Here is a 20,136-nt window from a genome sequence, read left to right as displayed (position 1 = left end):
AGTCAAAGAAATGCCATTGATCAAACACATAAATCATCAAAAAACATTGAAGGAATAAGTCTTCTATAGCCCATTTCAAGGATTTTATCTACACCTTACAAGATCACTATCCATAATTGTCCAAGGTCAAGAACAACGCATATTGAGCAGTGACAACAATCTTAAAAGGGTATAAGCCAACTTTAAGTTTTGTTTAGTTAGAGCAGTCAATGATGTAGACCACAAATCATAAAATGGACAGAGCTAATATGGGAGCCAACACCGTGAGCAGTCTTAGCACCAAAAAAGGGACAGTCTCAAAGAATCATTTGTAAAGCACACATAGGTCAAGAAAAAGGGCTCTTTCAAGTCAGATAGACTTGTAGGAGCATCATGAGACCATGACAGAGATATCAAATAGTTCGAATGCCTTGAACATGCTTCCGCATTTTGCATACATGTCAACCGATGCACTTCCAACTGTAACATCTAAACATACTCTTCAATGCCCTTTACTTGCATAGGATTTCGATATTATGTAACTGCATTTTCAGGATTGATGTTCTTCATCTTCATCTGAGAAATTGCTATCGACAGTACAAATTGGACCTTCCTCAGGTCTAACCACTAGTTTTATAAGTTAATCCAACTTTCTCATAGAGGGGTATGTCTTCACGTAATTAATATAATTGTACAATAATAATTTTATTTAATGATTAATTAGAGATAAGGTTAGGGTTAAGGTTAGATTAGGGTTAGGGTTCACATTGTTTGAGAAAGATTGCAATTAATATAATGTTGACAATTGTAATTAAGGTTAGGTAATGTTATGATATACATAGGGTTGAATTATTTGAATTTAATGTAGAAATATTTAAACTTAAATTAATAATATTCTTGTCCATCTTAAGATTAGGGTGGTGTCATTTACTAATATAAATATAGCAAAATATAATAACATATAACAATTTATGCAGAAATCAAGTCTAATGAATGACAAGGTCAAAAGGTGATGCCATTTATTAATAAAAAAAACATATAAAAATAAAATAATAATAACGCTGATAATAATATAGCATATAATAATTTATGTAGAAATCAAGTCTAATGAATTATAAAGTCAGATTAATTCATTTATATTGTAAATAATAATTATCACTAATAAATACAATTTTTATATTCCCTGATTTATACACTCTATTATTCAAAATATATTTTAATATTAACACATCTAATAATTGACCTGAGAGAGCATCTTCTTGCTCGAAAAATGTAATTTATGTAGAAATCAAGTCTAATGAATTATAAAGTCAGATTAATTCATTTATATTATAAATAATTATTACTAATAAATACAATTTTTATATTACTTGATTTATACACTCTAATATATTATTTAAAATATATTTTAATAGTGACATATCTAATAATTGATCAGGGAGAGCATCTGGACTGTAGCTATTCTCCTCCAAAAACGCCCCAATTGCATTATCATCGTGCACCAAAAATAACCTTCATATTATACGACAAGAGAGTCAGTGTGGCGCTTCTGCCCAGTCCTACAGCCATTCTGTACCTGTTTTCTGCAATTTTTCTGTTAAAAAAGAGTTATGCATTGTACCACTTCACGATTTTGAAACGAGATTAACCACGTCCAAACATCTGATGCTCTTATTTGTGCCAAAAACATTTTCATTATAAAATTTGTTAATGACGTGTGGCAGGCCATTATTTGCCTCTTCAGGTCTGAGGAAATGACGAACCTTCATATCACATCGGTGCAAACCTAAGAAAAGTTTAACACTTTGTTAACATCGCATTAGATTCCTTTGTGAATAATGGACAGATGCTTCCTCAAGTTCGTCCAAAAAAAATGGATTGTTCGTTCAATAAATTTCTGAGAATGACTGTCTCGTATTATGCCAGCCAGTTCCAGTTTCATAAGTTATCTGAACATGGGTATTCTCACGTATTATCTCACAGAGACATTTCTGTGGTTGGGCAATTCATCATGGACTAGTGTGTTTTTAATCTGCGTTGCAGGGGCGATTACGGTACTCTATGTTTATTCAAGAATACCCACATGGAAATTGCCCAACATTCCCAGTCCCCCTGAATCATGGCTGTTTGGCCATTTGCCTCTCATTGCCAAGGGTGGGCCTGATGTTTTTATTAGCTTGGCTGGCAAATATGGTCCAATCTATAGGTCAGTTTTTTCTGATGGTTTAAATCATACATGTTAAGCTTTGATTTCTAAGTTTAGAAGTGTTAAATATTCAGAATTGATAAGGCATTTTCTAAACTTAATATGTTGCTTAATATGTATTGTTTAAAACTAATCAGTTCCTTTTTTTAACATCAAAAGAAAGATTTTAATCATTCAGTTCCTTTTTTTAACACCAAAAGAAAGATTTTAATCATGTCTAATTTAAGGACAAGGTTTCTTTTAAGGAATTTGTCCCAAAGGAAATTTAGTAAAAAATGTCTGTTGAAACTGTATGTGTGTGATTATGTATGAAATTTCAGGTTTAACTTTGGAAGGCAGCCATTAGTGATAGTAGCAGATGCAGAGTTGTGTAGAGAGGCAGGGATTAAGAAATTCAAATTTCTGTCAAATAGAAGTATTCCCTCACCCATTGCTGCTTCTCCTCTCCATCAGAAGGGACTATTTTTTACCAGGTATGGACTGAACACCTTTAAGGTTACTGGTTTTTTTTAGCTTGAACTATTTGGGGAAATATACAAGAATGGGTATTCTTTTTTCATCTAAAATTTACAAGTGTCAATGATTATCATAAACGATAGTTTATGTTAATAATTATAATAATGATTCATTTAAATGTATTAATTGTTAGTTATAAAATAATAATTATAATAATGATTCATTTAGATGTATTAATTGTTAGTTATAAAATATTGGTGATATAAAAATTGTTGGAAATAAGTCATATTTGGATCAAAGATAAATTGTTTCTGAAAGGGTCAGTAGTTTGACAGTGGAACACTCCAACAGTAAAAGAAATGTCCTAGTTTCGATGATGGATTTTCCTATGATGTTGGGGAAACTACTATTCTTTTCTTTTGTTTCCTGATAATTTTAGGAAGATATCCAGAAATGGGTATTCTTTTTTCACCTTTAAAGTTCTTGTGTCAACCTAAAAGAAAAGTATTAATTGTTAGTTGTAAAATATTGGTGATATGAAAATTGTTGGAAATAAGTCATATCTGGATCAAAGATGGACTGGTTCTAAAGGGATCGGTAGCTCAGTGATAGAGCACTTCGACAACAAAGAGGAGGTCCTAGATTAGTGAGTGTGATCTTAAATATTGATACAAAAACATACAGAATTGATTCAACAATTTTTTGAATACTACATGAATTGTCAAACTCATGTCAATTATACAATTGATAATGATTCTTGTAAACCACAGTTTATGATAAGAATTGTAATAATGATTCCTGTAGAATCACTTAAACTAAAAGAGAAGTGGGAAATATGCAGGAATGAGTATCTTTTGAATAGTACATGAATTGTGAAAAACTCACCCCAACTATTTGTTGATAATTGTGAAATACTCTAATATAACTCTTGAATTGCACAAAAGAGCTTATACAATTAGCAGTGTGATCAATTTACTAATTGTTTACATAGAGAATCAAAGTTTCCAAGTAGATAATCTCTGTGTTCACCTTATCTCCGTGTTCACCACAACACACCAAATTTAGAGCAGCAAAATTGCAGAGTGTTTTGGAAAAAATTAAAATTTAGAAATCATCAACAAAACTATTAAATTCAATTTGACTTGAACATCAAATTCTAAATTTTGACTTGTTTAAGTGATTCATTTGAAATCACATTCTAAATTTTGACTGGTTTGGTGACTCATCTGAAATCACATTCTAAACATTGATTAGTTTAGTGACTCCTCTAAAATCACACTGACTTCTTCACTAAAAGATAAACTACCTAAACAAATCAAAGCTCAAAATATACCGAAACCAAACCTAAATTTAGCACAGTAATCAAATAATGGTTTTCAATTTTTTCCTTACTTTACTGTTCAGGGACTCGAGATGGTCATCAATGCGTGGCACGATCCAACCCCTGTACCAACCCAGCCGAATAGCCAATCAAGTACCCCTCATGGAACGCACAATCTGCATCCTCAAAGACCATCTCTCCACCAAAGATGAAAAAGAAGACATAAATTTCTCAGAGCTCCTCCTGAAGGTCGCTACAGACATCATCGGAGATGCAGCATTTGGCGAGAGGTTCGATCTCACACAATCCACTTCAAAATCCACGTTCACACATCCAGTACAAGAGGAAGTCTCAGAATTTGTGAAGCAGCACGTCTATTCCACAACATCTCTGAAGATGGACCTCACTGGCACCTTCAGTATAATAATGGGGATCTTGTTCCCAATTGTACAGGAGCCCTTTCGACAAATCCTCAGTCGAATCCCAGGAACAGGGGATTGGAAGGTTGAACAGAACAACCGCAAGCTTACAGACAGATTGAATGCCATTGTGGCCAAGAGAAGTATGGATTTGGGGTTGGAATCCAGAACGGATTTTCTTTCCTCGGTGCTGAATGCAAGGGAGTCGAGTAAAGATGTCAGAAATTTGTTTAGCCCAGATTATATAAGCTCTCTCACTTATGAACATCTTTTGGCGGGCTCAGCTACAACTTCGTTTACTTTATCGATGGTGTTATATCTGGTTTCTGCACACCCTCATGTCGAGAAAAAATTGCTTCAAGAAATCGATGCTTTTGGGCCCCCAGGCAGAAATCCCACTGCTGAAGACCTTGACAAATTTCCTTATCTTACTCAGGTAAAATGACCTAAATTCTGTGTTTCTCTCTCTTCTTTTTTAAGAACAGTAGGTTTTAAATCTTGTTTTTTTTAATAGGCAGGTTTTAAATCTTGTTACTATTCTATTGGTTTTATAGGGGTGATTAAAAACATTCATTCACTTTTTTCAAATTGAAATTTTTATTTAAATGTCTTGGATTTGATTGTATGATCAATTCTTTCATCAATGTTTTGGATCATGTTCTATGATCTATCATCAATGAGTAAACTTGTCAAGAGAAATTGATCAACCTTACTCGTTGGAGTATATTAGGAATTTGATGAAAAAACGATCATAAAACATTAAATAATCTATCATGGATTGTGCAAATTTCATGTATTTAAAAGGTTTTTGTTTGTATTTCTTCTTTAAAATATTTTTTTTTCTCAAAATTCAGATATTATATAATTTTAGCATTTATTTAGCATCCTAAAACTATGTTTTGATCATATTTATTAATTAATTGAAATTCAAAATTATGTTTATTTTAAATTTTAATTAATAAATATACTCAAATCTATATCCAAAAATATTGAATAGACAACATGATATAATTATAAAATTTTGAGTGCTTGGGCATGGGGGGTTTCAAGATTCATTTGTTAGTGGTAGTTAACCCAAGTTCTGCTTAAATTTTGGTCTACCTCACTAACTAAACATTAAACTTGAAATATGGAAATGTACTAAATTTTTGTTGTGTAAGAAGTAAGTTTGATGAAAATTATCTTTAATCTCTAAGAGAGTTAAAATTTACAACATATATTTATTTTGGTTTGGGAGTTTCAAGATTCAACTTTCTTTGTTATTGGTAGTTAACCCAAGTTCTCCTTAAATTTTGGTCTATCTCACTAATTAAACCATTAAACTTGAAATATGGAAATGTACTAAAATTTTGTTGTCTCTAAGAGAATTATAATTTACAGCGTATATTTATTTTGGTTTGTCTTATGTGGGACTTTTGATGAGATTTCTTTAATAGATATAGAAGTAACTCTTAATAATTTTAATGATGAAAATTGTGTATTTATACTTTTTTAGTTTATTGTTTGGATCCATTTTGATTAGATTATTTTTCATGTAATAGTAAGTGTATATAAAAACATATTCTTACATTATATCTTCAATATAATTTTATTTCATCCTATATTCATCATTGTACGCATTCTTAAGAATTAGTTTTGATTCCTAGATATCTTATTCACCATCTTAGTCCAAATTTGCCAATGCAAAATTGACTTAGATCAAGATCGCTTTCATGCACACAAATATGAACCTTAAACTTTTGAAACTTAGAATTTAAATTGAACCCTACTACCTTTTTTTATTACAAGCCATTTTGAGCCAAATTATTGAATATTTATTTAAGGACATTTATAGTCCATTTGAAATCAATTGGTATACCCTACAAGAGAGGAACACTTGCATGACAACATCAAAGTTATGTAATCTTCTTACATTATCATAGTCATATTATGTGTTTGCTTGAACTATCTTCAATATTTGTTAAACTATTGTTAAATTGGTCTACCTAGGAGCATGACCAAAAGAGAGTAAGTCCTTGTCAAGCAAGTTCTCAAAAAATGTATTTTGACACCATCCAATTAAGATATAAGGTGCAAGAAACTAAGCTAATGTTTGCTATAAACATCAAATTTTGCTAGTTCACTTTTCTAGTTTAAGTTCATTTTTGTGTGCTAGGTTCAATTTATTAGTTGTAGAGTTCATTTCCACAAGCACAAATATGATCTAGAGTGACAATATTTTATGTTAGTCTTACCCATATTAAACTATTATTAAAATGGATTTATCTTAGTGCTAAATTCTATAAGTTCGAAGAAAATGGTTCATCTTGGCATATTTTGAATCATTTAGAATTTTGTTGGACAATTATAATATCTTACATAGAATGAATTTGACTTTTGTAGGAATCATTTCAGTATATTTTCATATGCAATTGCATTACAACACATCAAAATATAGATGTATGTATGTATGTTTTTATTCTAAATGATGTTTTTAATTATAATAAATTAGAATATTTATTTATTCCAAATTCTTATTATTAAATTTACTTGCATTTATACCTACTCAAATTTAATAATGTCTTTATAAAAAAATAATAAATTTATAAATTAATTGAGAATACTAAATTTATTTGTTTCAATATATGATAGGTAATAAAGGAGGCTATGCGTTACTACACTGTATCTCCTCTAGTTGCACGAGAGGCTAATGAAGATGTTGAGATAGGAGGGTACTTATTGCCTAAGGGAACATGGGTATGGTTGGCCTTAAATGCACCAGCGAAAGATCCTATCCATTTTCCAAATCCTGAAACATTCAAGCCAGAGAGATTTGATCTTGAATGCGAAGAAGAAAAAAAGAGGCATCCATATGCTAACATACCTTTTGGGATTGGACCTCGTGCCTGCATTGGAATGAGATTTTCCCTACAAGAGATTAAACTAGCATTAATTCATCTATATCAATTGTTTACATTTGAGCATTCTCCATTGATGGAAAAACCCTTAGCATTTCAGTATGGAATAGTGCTTTCTCCCAAGTATGGAGTCAAGCTTCGAGTCCAACATAGGAGAACTCACAAGACAATTTTTCAGTAAAAAAAAATATATATTTTACTATTAACTAGTAAGTATAAAAATAGGTGCATTAGTCTAAAATTTTCCCTATCTTCTTAATAAAAAACATGTGTCTCATTGTTGATTTGATTTTTTTTTTTGTCCAAGGGGTTGTGTTCTATTGGTTAAAGCATTGAGTTCTCATTATGGAGATCAAAGTTCACATCCCAAATGGACATTTACTATGGAATTCAAAGTTGTGACTCTTAGTCTTCCATGGTTGGCTTCTACGTGGTTTCTAATAAGTGCAATCTAATTTGTGACTCTTGGTCTTCCATAGGTTGATTCTAGTGTGGTTGTTGATTCTAGTGTGGTTGCTCAAAATGAGCTTGTATTAGTGTTATGGTTGTGGTTGCTCGATATGACCAAATATTAGTGTCATGTAATGGTCTCAAGTTGATGCTCATATGAGCAAAATATTTGTAAACAATTTGGAATATAAAAAAAAATTGATATTTTTTGGGACATGAAAAAAATTCCCCACTTTTTTATTAAAGTATTAGTACTCTTTGAGTATTTTTTCTAAAAGGGTAGTGTAGAGGTGGTGGTATGATGTCCATAGGGATGTCCCATCTTGTGGTGGTGTGGGGGGTAATGTTCTCAATAATGGAAGAAGTGATAGTAGTAAATCTTCAAAAAAAAATATTGGTGTATGGTGAACATTTTCCATTCTTGAAGGGGTTTCTTTTTATTGTATATGAGTGTCAAGCAAGGAAGCAAGTTAGTAAACATAATGTTCTTGTTGCCTTAGAAATTATTTGTAATGACATTATACTTAAAGCAATAGAAAATAAACAAGAACTTAAAATCTAGAAATCTTCTTTGTATGCTTGAGTAAAGTTTTGATTCATGTGCAAGCTCTTTGATGATTGGATATTTATTGTTTAGGAAGGAAATGATTTGTATATAAGTATGTGTAGAATAGTTCAAAAAGGTTTTTTTGGTATGTTAAAAAAACCACTAATAATTTATAGAATTTTAGTAAATCTATTTGAAGTTTCTTTACCTTAGAATCTTATTGTTCAACTAGAATTGATTATTTTTTATTGGTATTCTAAATGGACTAAAATTTCTAATATGCTCCTCATATTATTTTTTTCTATTTCAATTGCCTAAGACTTTGGGGGAGGTGATTAAGATTGAGTATATTAAATCTTCAGTTCCTTTCATGAACTTAGGGTTTTGATATAATTGGATCATATAAAGAAGTTCTAGATTCTACTAAATTCTCACTACATGGAAATTTGTTTTCTTGTAAAATAATAGATTGTGTGGTTTTGGCTCTAATTTTTGTGTAAGAAAGATAAACATGTTATAATTATCTACCTCAATTTCTAATCATTTAAGAAAGGTGGAAACATGATTAAAGTGATTAGTTAAAGTGAAGACAAGATAAAAATACCTTTGTTGTTGTTCTATTTATTGATAAATCTTAAAAATGTGATAATATTGAATATGAAATAATATACTATTATACCTTTTCAATTTTGATTATGTTTGTGACTCTTCAAAATGATAACCCATCTATTCAAGACACTAGAAATAGGTTGATTAATGAATCCTTGAAAAGGAAAATCAAACCTTCTAATTTGCTCCTTAAATAGAGAATCCCTAGTGTCATAGGGAATAAAATTTCTAAAGGATGGTTAAGAGATCTAGATATAATCAATGTCTTTTTGATAGTGAGTAACCTAGGCCCATAACATGAAGAGGAGGTAACTCGTGTGAATGATGGGATAATAAGAAAGGATGGGTTAAACTTCCACTCACTTTGAAAGTTTATGTAGAGGAACAATTGCTTTGCTTCAATCAACTCTTCCATATTATATTTTTTATGATGATGTTTAGTTAGAAAGTGGGGGATTTAGAGGTTCAGGCTGGAAGATTTCCTACTAGGTCTTTTGTGGATTTCAATCAGATATGGATGTTATTGCTCGTAAGAAGTCAATTCTATGAGATTTTCATTTTTATTGAATAGTTAGAATGTTAGTTTTGTAGTGGGAAATGAAACTTCTTTATATTAGAAATATTATGATAGAAAACGTCAAAATCTGATGTGTGCACAAATTAATACGGAACAAAATCTGATATACCATTTAAAAACTTGTGCACAAACTAATAAGTGACTTCTTCTATTTAACTCTGTCCAAAGAAAAATATAGTAGAGTAGTTTCCAATCCACACCTGATCATAAAAAGTCCCTTGAGGGGCATCGGAATACTTTTATTTGGCAGAGACTTGAATTTCTTAATCGCTGCCTCTAATGGCTGCCTTCCAAAGTTGAACCTTCAATTACATACATAATCACACAAATGCAGTATCAACAGACAAAGGTTTTTAATTTCTCTCCTTCTCAAAAAAAGTGTCTTCTCCTTAAACCAGAAACGACTAAAAATTTAGATATGACTGAAATTTTTCTTGGCGTGAAGAAAGGAATTGGCCTGTAGATTGGACCAAATTTGCGATCCAAGTCAATAAAAATATCAGTCTGACTGAGAATGTTAGGCAATTTCCATGTGGGTATTCTTGCAGAAACAGAGTCCTGTAATCGCCCCTGCAACGCTGATTACACTACTCCATGATGAATCTCCGAACCACAAAAATGTCTCAGTAAGATAATATTTGATAATGCTGTTTGCTGGACCAATACAGGTAGCCATGTTTGATAACTTATGAAACTGGCACTGGCTGGCATAATAAAAGACAATAATTCTCTGAAAATTATTGAACGAACAATCCAGGCCTTTTTTTGGACGAATCCGAGGAAGCATCTCTGCATTATTCAGAATGGAATCCAATGTAAACAGATAAGTTTGACACATCATTAACATATTTTATAATGAAATGCTTTCGCACAAAAACCAGAGTATCAGATGCTCCCAGGCCCATTATTGGATCTGTCAATCCTTTACCATATATTTGATTAAAATATTGGTCAATTCCTTATCTTAAAAGACATCAATCAGCGTTTTACATTTCATCATGTTACTTGCTGCTGTTTCTGGATTTGATTGTGTTTGTGTTTTTTGCATCAATAGTTTCTTTTCATGAAGGGAACAGACAATCAAATCCAGAAACAACAGCAAGTAACAATTCCTTACCGTTTGTCAGATTGATCATATATGAACCTGTTAGATGAAACAGTTATAAAAAAGTGTCCTTGAATAAGAAAAAAAGATTTTGAATATGGATCTACAATACTATAGCAGACCAAGACTACTTTTTCTTAAATGTGTTTCTTATCTTTGTGAGCTTGAACAAGTGACCTCTCTTTTAAAATCATAAGTTCTCCATCATTAGACCATCTCAAAATTTGAACAAAGTCAAATTGTGAAGTAATCCATCAAATGGAAGAAAAGTTGATTCGAATAGAAGTGGTTGTGGCTCTGAACGACACCATGTTTTTTTACTATAGAGAAGTATATAATTTTCCTAATAATGGTGACAATGGTGATTTTTCTACTTTGAATGTATATTTAGATATATAGAGTCAAACAACACAATGGTTGGGTAAGTTGTGTAGGTTAAAAGTCATAGTATGCTTTGAAACCTACAATTTCTTATACCAAACAGTGTGTGCAATATGAAGCGTAAAGGTTACCCCATGAAGTGCAAGTTAAAAAATATAGCATGTTTTGAAACCTCCTATTTCTTATAAGAAGTTAATAACAATGCATATCTATGTCTACATTTCAAATAACAACATTTCATGACAATGTTTTTGTATAAGAAATTGCAGATTTCAAAAATGTCATATTTTGTATTATGCTTTTCATTTGACGTTTTATTTTAAAACCCTATACATATGAGAAACCAAAAAAATGCAACTGGTTCATATTGTTACTAACTCATCACTTACATATCATTTTTGTAGTATATTTCCACCTACAACTTCTCCCTACTCAATTTTGTGGGCTCCACCCTTTATTTTTCAGCTAACAAAAAGCAAAAACTTGAATCTAGAATACATCAAACCATAAAATATGTCAACAAAATAGGATACTAAAAGCCTATCATTAAACCCAATAGCATGTTTTTTTCTCGATGCCTTCATCATGGTGTTTGTCGGTTCAACCTCCCATTATTAGCAAGCCCCCCCTAGGTCACTAGTTTGATGCACATATCATTCAGTATTATGTTTTGTATGTTATGATGTCTTAGCCATGTCGTTTTGAGGGAGAATAGTGGCTCTAAGAAGGGCGACTAATGCCTATTATATCACCATTGTATTGTATGATCTAAGGGTATAGTTACTTCCACCTTCAATGGTTCATTAATGCTATATTATTCATGTTGTCATCTTCTTATCATTTTTGTTGCCATCCAATAGTTAAAGAACAAATTTTCATTTGGCTTTTTATTTTCACTATATAGATTAAAGTATTAAAATACTAATGATTTATAGTTCTATTGGAAGTCAACAATTAGCCATGATAAAATACTCGTATTTTATTTTATTTTTGGGTTGAATAGAAAAATGTTCTTCCTTCTTCTTTTCATGTGTGTTAGATTCATTAATTCACACGAAAACTAAATACAAATTATATTCATTTAAAGATTAATTAATTTCCATATAATATAATAAATAGTAATGGACAAATTAATTCTTGAGGTTATAAATATAATTTCAAATTAAGATGTGGACTTGTTTGATAAATAAATAAAATATTGTTATTAGTTTAGTTATTTTTAATTAATAAATAGATTTTTATTAGTTAAATGAGTGTTAAATGCACCTTATGGAGATTTGTTGTGAGAAAATTGAATTATAGAACTTCTATGTTATCGTAGAGATTTTTCAATGTGTAAAAGATTGAAGAAATATAAGACAATAGCAAAGAACATCTATGATTAGTTAGTATTTGTTGATGCAAATACAAAATTAATGAATCTAATTGATAATATGTGCGAGGGAGTACTTTTTATGACTATGCATGAACACTAATCTATGAGGTCTTTCCTTTAACAACAAGATCACAAGTTCTTAATTTGTATTGTTTTGGCAAACAAAATGACATGCAACAATCAATTTTCAAAATCTTTATCTTTGGTGGTAGTAATCTTGAAAAGGTGGGATGATGCTTTGCATGTGAATTTGTTTAGTTTACAAAACTATACTTGTAATCTAATCCAAAAGAGGAAAACCCTTAAAAATCTAGACTAATCCAATATTATAACTAGGGTATATGCACAAAGATGTGCAACCAAAAATTTACCACTTTTTTTTTTTTTTTTTTCAAAAAATGGACATTTGGCAGATGCCAAATTCATAATTAGGTATTAAAAACAAAAATCACACACTCTCATTTTCATTTATGCCTACAAACCCACGTTTTCATTCATTTTATGCTCATCCAATCTTCGCTTGCCAAAGGAAGAGGCTAGTTTTTATAGTTGAAGTTTTCAAATCTTTGTTAAAATGTTGCCATGACACCAAGAGGTCGAAGAGGTACATAATTCTAATCTCTTAGTGTCAATTTTCAATTAAATTGTAGATTGAATTGGGTATTTTAATTAAAATTTTGTATTAATTTTTAGGAATTGAGATTCCACCTTTAAATGTTGAAAAATCTCAATCACCTCCTCATGAAGACCCTCTTAAAGAGCATTCACATCAAACATCACCTGCAATCCCTACACAACTTCTAGGTACACAAGAAAACGGACTAGGGAAAATAGAATATAACCAAAAACAACTTGAGGAATAGATCACAAGGATAAAAGACCTTGCTACAACAAATTCTTGTACAACAAGCCTTGTTGATTCATGGTTACAATCTATCATGTCTCATGTAGCATCAATAGATGGGAAAATCAATTTTTCATCCAATAAAAAGGAATAACAAAAATAGTTTTATGCAAACAAACTATCATATGAATAAGTGAAGAAAAAGAAAATTAAAAAATCCAACTTGTGTGTACTTTTCACAGACCCCCAATTCAATCAACCTTTACACCTTAGATTTAGGAGGTTCCCTATACATTGGTGCCACAATGAAGGGATAAAGAATTTTTTTTGGGATAGGTGGTGGATGGTTTTCAATTAGCCTCCATGCAATAATCATGAGGTAACTCGATAATTTTTGACAAAAATCTATTGTGAGTTTGTCATCAACGAGATCCAAAACTATTTTGACTATCTAGATTTTCAGGGTAGAGGTGGGGGCTCCTCACATGACAGAGTGGGGTCACAATGTGACCCAAACTTGGCACTGAGACCCTTGCCCAAACCTATAGTGGAACATGTCACTCTTCCTTTTGTTGTGAAGAAGAGTGTTGAGATCAATACTTTAGATTCCATTAGCTCACTAACTCAGACCCTTGTATGGTATGTTAGGCCTCTAGTAGAGGGTGATGTGGGCAATTCTTCTAGGCCTCGATTTATAACTCACTTTTATTGATCTTGCAGGTTCTTTGCATTTTCGATCCTAAGAGTGAGCATGCACATTCACAAGAGATGTTTTCTACAAAGGACATTATCATGACAAAATATTTTTTGAATGAAACATTTGACATTGATAATCAGGTAAATTTCTACAAGTTCATATCATTATTTTTATTAAATTTTATTGTGAAATGTAAAAATAACTAAATGAGTACAATGATTATGATGAAAACTCATTGTAAGAGTGTTCACAATAGTTGCAGTGTTCCCCTACCCCTACTTTTCATGATATCATTGACACCATAGACATGCAACCAATAAAGAAATATAATTATTACATGTTAGAACCTTATGTGAATGGTTTTCTCATAACTCACTTTGGATGTCCAATAGCTTGATGTTGGAGCTTCAACTTCAACACCTTACAGTGAAGGTTGTTGCCAGAATTTCACCCAGGTAATATTTATTCATTAATGGTGTTGTTGTTACTACTTATCAAATTGCCATTATTTTTATGTCAAAGTTATACTATATACTCTAGTCGGTTAACACTACCGAATCATGCAGTCGGTATTGTAGACACCTAAAAATGGTCAACGCTTGCGGAAGTCATACTTTAACATTTGCGCATTGCCTCATTTTAGGTTTTTGCATCGCATTAACATTTCTCCTATGTCACGCACTTGATCTTTATCATTTGCGAGCATCGAGTCATTCTTCTGTATTCTTCATTCATCTCACCTTCGAATTTGGTCTTGTCGACAACAATCTTCAATCATAATTTTGGTCGATCTTTGTCCTTGTCAATCTTGTCATATTGCGATCGATTCGTCATCGATCCTTGTCCTTTTCAATCATGTCAATTTGGTCAATTTGTCATTGATTTTTGTCAATCAATCTTAATCAAATCATTTATCAACACTGGTCATTTATCAATTCAAAATCATGATCGAATCGATATCAACTATCCTTTGTCAAGACCTAATTGTCATCTTTGCATTGCTAATTCATCTCTTTAGGGTTTCATGATTTAATCATTTAACCTAATTTGTCATTTCTCTCTCTAGAATTAATAAATTATTTATTTATCCTAAGTCTTCTCATTGCAATTAAATGTTCATTTAATTGGCTAATTATTCCTCTTTTGTGAATTAATTAATAAATGAGAAATTATTAATTAATTTACCTATTTTTCATCAATTTCCTAATTTCCAAGTCATTATTTCCAATTTAATTTTCTAATTTCTCCTAAATGTCTATTTCTATTTCAAATTCTTGTCATAAATCTTTGCATAGCAATTTGTCATAGAATTTGTCATGAATTGTCATAAGCCTTTGCATAGCAATTTGTCATAGACATGTCATAATTTTGCTATTCTTGATTTTAATTTCCATTCGAATCATTGTCATGCTAATCTTGTCTTTTCTCCAATTTCTCTATAAATTGGATGATTTTCTTCAATCAAATCCCTAGCCGTTAATCCCTAATCAGACTATCAAATTTACGCTTCTAGTACTCTTGAGCTTTTCATCAATGTCAATCTTGCTTTCAATTGTATGTGTGCACTTGTAGGTGAGATCCACAAATCCATTTGAAGAGGAAAGAAGAACAATGGAGCCGCATGAAAAAGCATTCAAGTCTGCACCTGGTTTGCACAATCATTAGTTTTGAATGCTTTTATCTCATGTTCTATTGAGTGTGCTTAGGATTAGATCATTGCAATGTGTGTTTGTGATTGAGCTAATAATGAATGATATGTCCTTTTATATATTGCTTTGATGATTCCTAATTCCAATGCTACATTAATTGGTGAACCCGACGTGAACACTAACCATCTAACCCTCTAACTATGTTTTGGAGTGCTTTCAAGTTGATTTTGCAGGCAAAAAACCCAAAAACAGGGTCGTGCAGGGTATTCTGGAGACTTCTGCGCCTGTGTAAGACAACTTGCGCCTGTGTCAGACATTCTGCGCTTGTGTAGGGGACATTCTGCGCTTGTGTCAGACATTCTGCGCTTGTGTCATGACTTCTGCGCCTGTGTAAAGTCCAGAACAGAGGTAAAAAATGTAGTGTTTACTTGAAATTTGTTGTGTTTTTGCATTCTGTTTTCTATGCTTTGGATTTTGGTGCTAATTATCTGTGCAGAATCTTGGCATACGCATGGCAAAGACTAAAAATCAAACTACTAATATGTTTTATGCAGATTCGATAGTCAAAGACAACAAATCAAACCTCTAACTTGGGTTTTGCAGGTTGCCTTGGAGAAACAACCAAACTATGTGTTTGAGATTTTTAATTAGGCACTTAGTGATTTATAAATAGGTGGGAAGGAACATTTGTTTGCTTTGATTGTTAAGTGTGACATTGGAGTAGGAGAGTATGCTCTCATCCTTCATAGGGTGATCAGAAATCCAGATCTTCGATACCATGCTTGTGTTGTTGATTGTGTATCACATTTAGAGGGCCTGCCTTCCCGACCACTTTTCTTTTGCAAGCAAGTGATAATCGTGAGAAGGGAATGACCCAAAGTGAGTACGGCTAGAATTCCTTGGCATTCTAACTCACTATAAAAAAATACCCGATGAGCGAAAGCTTTGAAGGAAGTGTTACGTGGGAATTGTCGTTACTTGGGAAGTGATGACCCTTGAACTCTTTCTCATATCAACATCTAAGTAGGGCCTCTTGGTCTAAATCGTGCTTGCGCGACTACATTTGTTTGGTATCTTGATGGGCTTAATGTCTCAATCACGCTTGCGTGACATCAAGGAGTAATGCTTAACAGAAATCCTTACTACATACCTTGTTTTTAGAGGCCAAAAACCCTTCTAGTTGCTTGAGAAGGAGAAATTCGGATACTTGGAAGAGATACTAAGTTCGCCATGGGAAGATTTCCATGGGGACTGATGCTTGGCTGCCTTGAGAAGTGAGTGTCGTGGAGGGGAGCCCGTGGGGTCAAGCATCTATGTATTCTCCTTGAATCCCATAATGAGTCTACCTCTCAAGTACCTAATGTCTTTGCCTACCATAAGAAATGTGGAAATGAGCATGATTGTCTGGAGTCTAAGTTGAAATATCTTGTCTTCTTTGATTGTCAAAAGTTGAATTGTATCTCATTTCAAGAACAAGGCAAATTAATTCAAAAAAAGGTTAAACATAAGAAACATTCATCCAACAAAAGTTCAACAAAGTTCAAAACACATCTTCCAATATGATGATCAAACATTGTTCCAAATCTTGTCTTAACATTCATGTTACTTACATTTAGGTTCATCCTAGGTTGCATTTTGCAAAATTCATTGTCAAGTACCAAGGTTAGATTTCACCTAAGTCATACTCCTTAGCATATCAATAGGGGTCATCCATTTTGCATGTGTCCTCTTGCATTAAAGTCATACTATTGTCATACATTCATATTTGCATACCCTAAGTCTCTTCATTAAGCTTAAGTCATTAATCATATCATAGTAATTGTCCTTTTGCATATAGTGTCAAAGCTAGGTCTTGTCATACTTGAGTAATCCAAATCTTTGATAAACCCTAAGTCATTGTTAAGAAGTCTAGACCTTATCAAACCTTTTGTCCTTTTGTCATCAATATCATTTCATCAAACCTAGCTTAGTATCCAAGCATATAGGGGAGACATTGCCATCTTGTGCTTTTTTCACTTGGTCCTTCTGTCCTTTGAGGTCTAGACATCATTTCAATTTCCTAAAGGTCTCTTTTAGATTTGCATTTCAAAAGTTTGTCAAAATCTTCAAAAACAACCAAAAACATAGATTGCATTTTCATCTATTTTGCATATCATACATCATCCTTTAAAAATTGCATTTGCATAGTGACATGTCTATTGAAACAAGGTTCCAAGCACCAATGATGCAACAAAGTTTGACATATCAACCGACAATGCAATCACAATTCTATCCAACCCAACAACAAAGCAACATTGGTCAAACTTTTCATGATGATGTAAATGTCCAAATACAAAAACTAGAGGAGAAGCTAGCTCAAGAAAATGAGATATTGGAACAAAGAGTGAAAAACATTCAGAAGAATAGATCGCAAATGTCCAAAATGTTTCGAAAACTTCCAAGTCGAAATCCAAATATTGAGCCAATTGATGTAAGATCTCTTCTTGAACGATCAAACATACCAGCTCTTCTCTCCCAAATAGAGATGATGAAACAATTTCAAGAAAAGAGACAACATCAATTTCAACATTATGTGCCTCCACATCAAGAACAAGAAGGTGTTTACTATCAATCAGATTTTCAACCAATACAACCAATGGTTCAACCAATTGTTCAACATATACAACCAATACAACCAATGGTCCAATTTCAACAATATGTCCAACCAACTATACAATGTCAACAAATAGTTCAACCAATGGTGGAATATCGACAAGTTCAATCAACATATCAATGTCAACAACCACAATCACAAATTCAAAAACAAAACTTGCAACATGCACCAAGCCAAATTTTGAGCATGTCAAACCAATTTGAGAAACATCTAGTTCAAAATCAAAACATGACATCAAACCAAGACCAACTCCTTGCCAAACAAGTTCAAATTCTAGATACAACTATGTCAAAACCTCGAAAGAAAGGTGGCTTTATTGCAATGCTCTTAAGGAAACGACCAAGTGAGTTCTTTGAAGAAGATCAAGATAATACACTTATGTCTAGCAATGCCTCATCCCCCCACAAACAAATTGACTCTCCAGTGGCATCTATCTCCACACCTTTAGAAGTTTCACAAGAACCTTCCATATTGTCCTCATCAAACAATACACCCAAGGATGCAATTATCCAAGAGCTATCCATAATTGATTACCAAGATAATCCAATTCATGATGCACATCCTTGTCACATTTTAGAAATACAAGACCCAATGCAACCATGCACTTTATTGCCATTACCTATTTTAGAGGACCCCATTCGAAGTGCTTCTTCCTCATGTTCAAGCATTGATTCCTTGCCAGAATCCATCACAAATGTTCAAAGTGCATTTCCTTCATGCCAAAACATTGATTCCTTGTTAGAATCCCCCATTCATATCCAAAGTCCAACCTCATGTCAAGAGGATAATTTAGAGCATGAAGAAACATGTCTTAAAACAGATCAAGATCAAGATCCTGAAACCTTATCATCCCATCCAATTGTTGACCAAGATCCCATTTCCGCAGACACTCATGATGATTCCCCTATTCTTGTCCATCCTATCCAAAGTCCTATTGACACTCCCTTCCCCAGGCAAGGTCAAGATATCCCAATTCATCCAATCCCAAATGATGCCCTTCCATTCCAAGAACACAATGTCCTTTCAAATCCCATTGACATTCCACTTTCTAAGAAAGATCAAGATATCCCTTCCATCCTTTCTGATGATCCCATTGAAAGTCAAGAGCAAAGCACCTTTGAAGAGGATTCCAATGATCTTCCTCCTTGTCAAGATCAAATTATTCCTTCAGATCCTCCACAAGATCCACTCGTTCCTCCATTTCCTTGTCTTAATCCTCCATACACACTCCAAGATCGCATTTCTTTTGATGATCCCATTATTTCTCCCATTCCATCTCTTGAAGAGCCTATCATTGAACCATGTCCACTACACAATCCTAGTCCACTACATAATCCTAATCCCCTTCATGATTCTAACGTGTCAGTGCAAGATGTTCATGAACCCTCGACATGCATAATGGGTTCTTCCACTTTGGTCCAATCCGATCCACTTCAAGATCTCATTATTTCTCTCATATCATATCCACCTCATAATGGACTCGCATCTTCTTCCCAAGGAAAAGAGTATCCTACAAGTCAAGATATTCATAAAGGCAAAGGAGTAGATCTCCATAAGAAAGAATCCCTTCATGTCAAAGAAAATATTAAGGGTCATGGTCTCAGTGAAATTCCTCAAGACGTAGGCACCCCTACTAAATCCAACACCCCTTCAAAATCCAAACATATTAATTCCCCATCATACTTTCCATCCATCTTAGGTCCTTATATCCCTTCATTTTCTATGCAAGGTCAGCAAAGGCACACATCCTTGAGTAAATTTCATCAATCCAAAATAAGTCCATTTCATTCATATCCATCCATGCATTCCTTTCCTCCTCCAAGCAATTTGGATGCCAAATATCAAAGTCATAAGTCTAAAAATCCACATGTATTCAAGGATCAACATGTCCAATATAATCGACATGTCAAAACAAAGAACAAATTGATCTATAAAGAAAAAGAAATATCCAAAAGGCCACAGAGGCCCACT

The 20,136-nt window shown here is 32.7% G+C and overlaps 1 protein-coding gene across 1 annotated transcript; it reads left to right on the top strand.

Moving 5' to 3' along the window:
* Positions 1 to 1,833: 1,833 nt before the first annotated feature.
* LOC131060908 (cytochrome P450 711A1-like) lies at positions 1,834 to 7,932 on the top strand. Its single transcript, XM_057994347.2, has 4 exons — positions 1,834 to 2,185; positions 2,506 to 2,658; positions 4,046 to 4,817; positions 7,013 to 7,932. Exons 1-4 carry the CDS (start codon positions 1,899 to 1,901, stop codon positions 7,457 to 7,459), a joined length of 1,659 nt encoding a protein of 552 aa, XP_057850330.2. The 5' UTR covers positions 1,834 to 1,898; the 3' UTR covers positions 7,460 to 7,932.
* Positions 7,933 to 20,136: the final 12,204 nt, after the last annotated feature.

This window comes from Cryptomeria japonica, chromosome 5 (genome assembly GCF_030272615.1).
Source record: "Cryptomeria japonica chromosome 5, Sugi_1.0, whole genome shotgun sequence".
NCBI classification, from domain to species: domain Eukaryota; kingdom Viridiplantae; phylum Streptophyta; class Pinopsida; order Cupressales; family Cupressaceae; genus Cryptomeria; species Cryptomeria japonica.
This window is presented reverse-complemented; position numbering and strand designations above follow the sequence as displayed.

Coding starts and splice junctions, on each gene's coding strand:
- LOC131060908 (XM_057994347.2), top strand. CDS start 1,899: ATGCCAGCCAGTTCCAGTTTCATAAGTTATCTGAACATGGGTATTCTC. Junction 2,186..2,505: donor AAATATGGTCCAATCTATAG/GTCAGTTTTTTC, acceptor ATGAAATTTCAG/GTTTAACTTTGGAAGGCAGC. Junction 2,659..4,045: donor AAGGGACTATTTTTTACCAG/GTATGGACTGAA, acceptor TTTACTGTTCAG/GGACTCGAGATGGTCATCAA.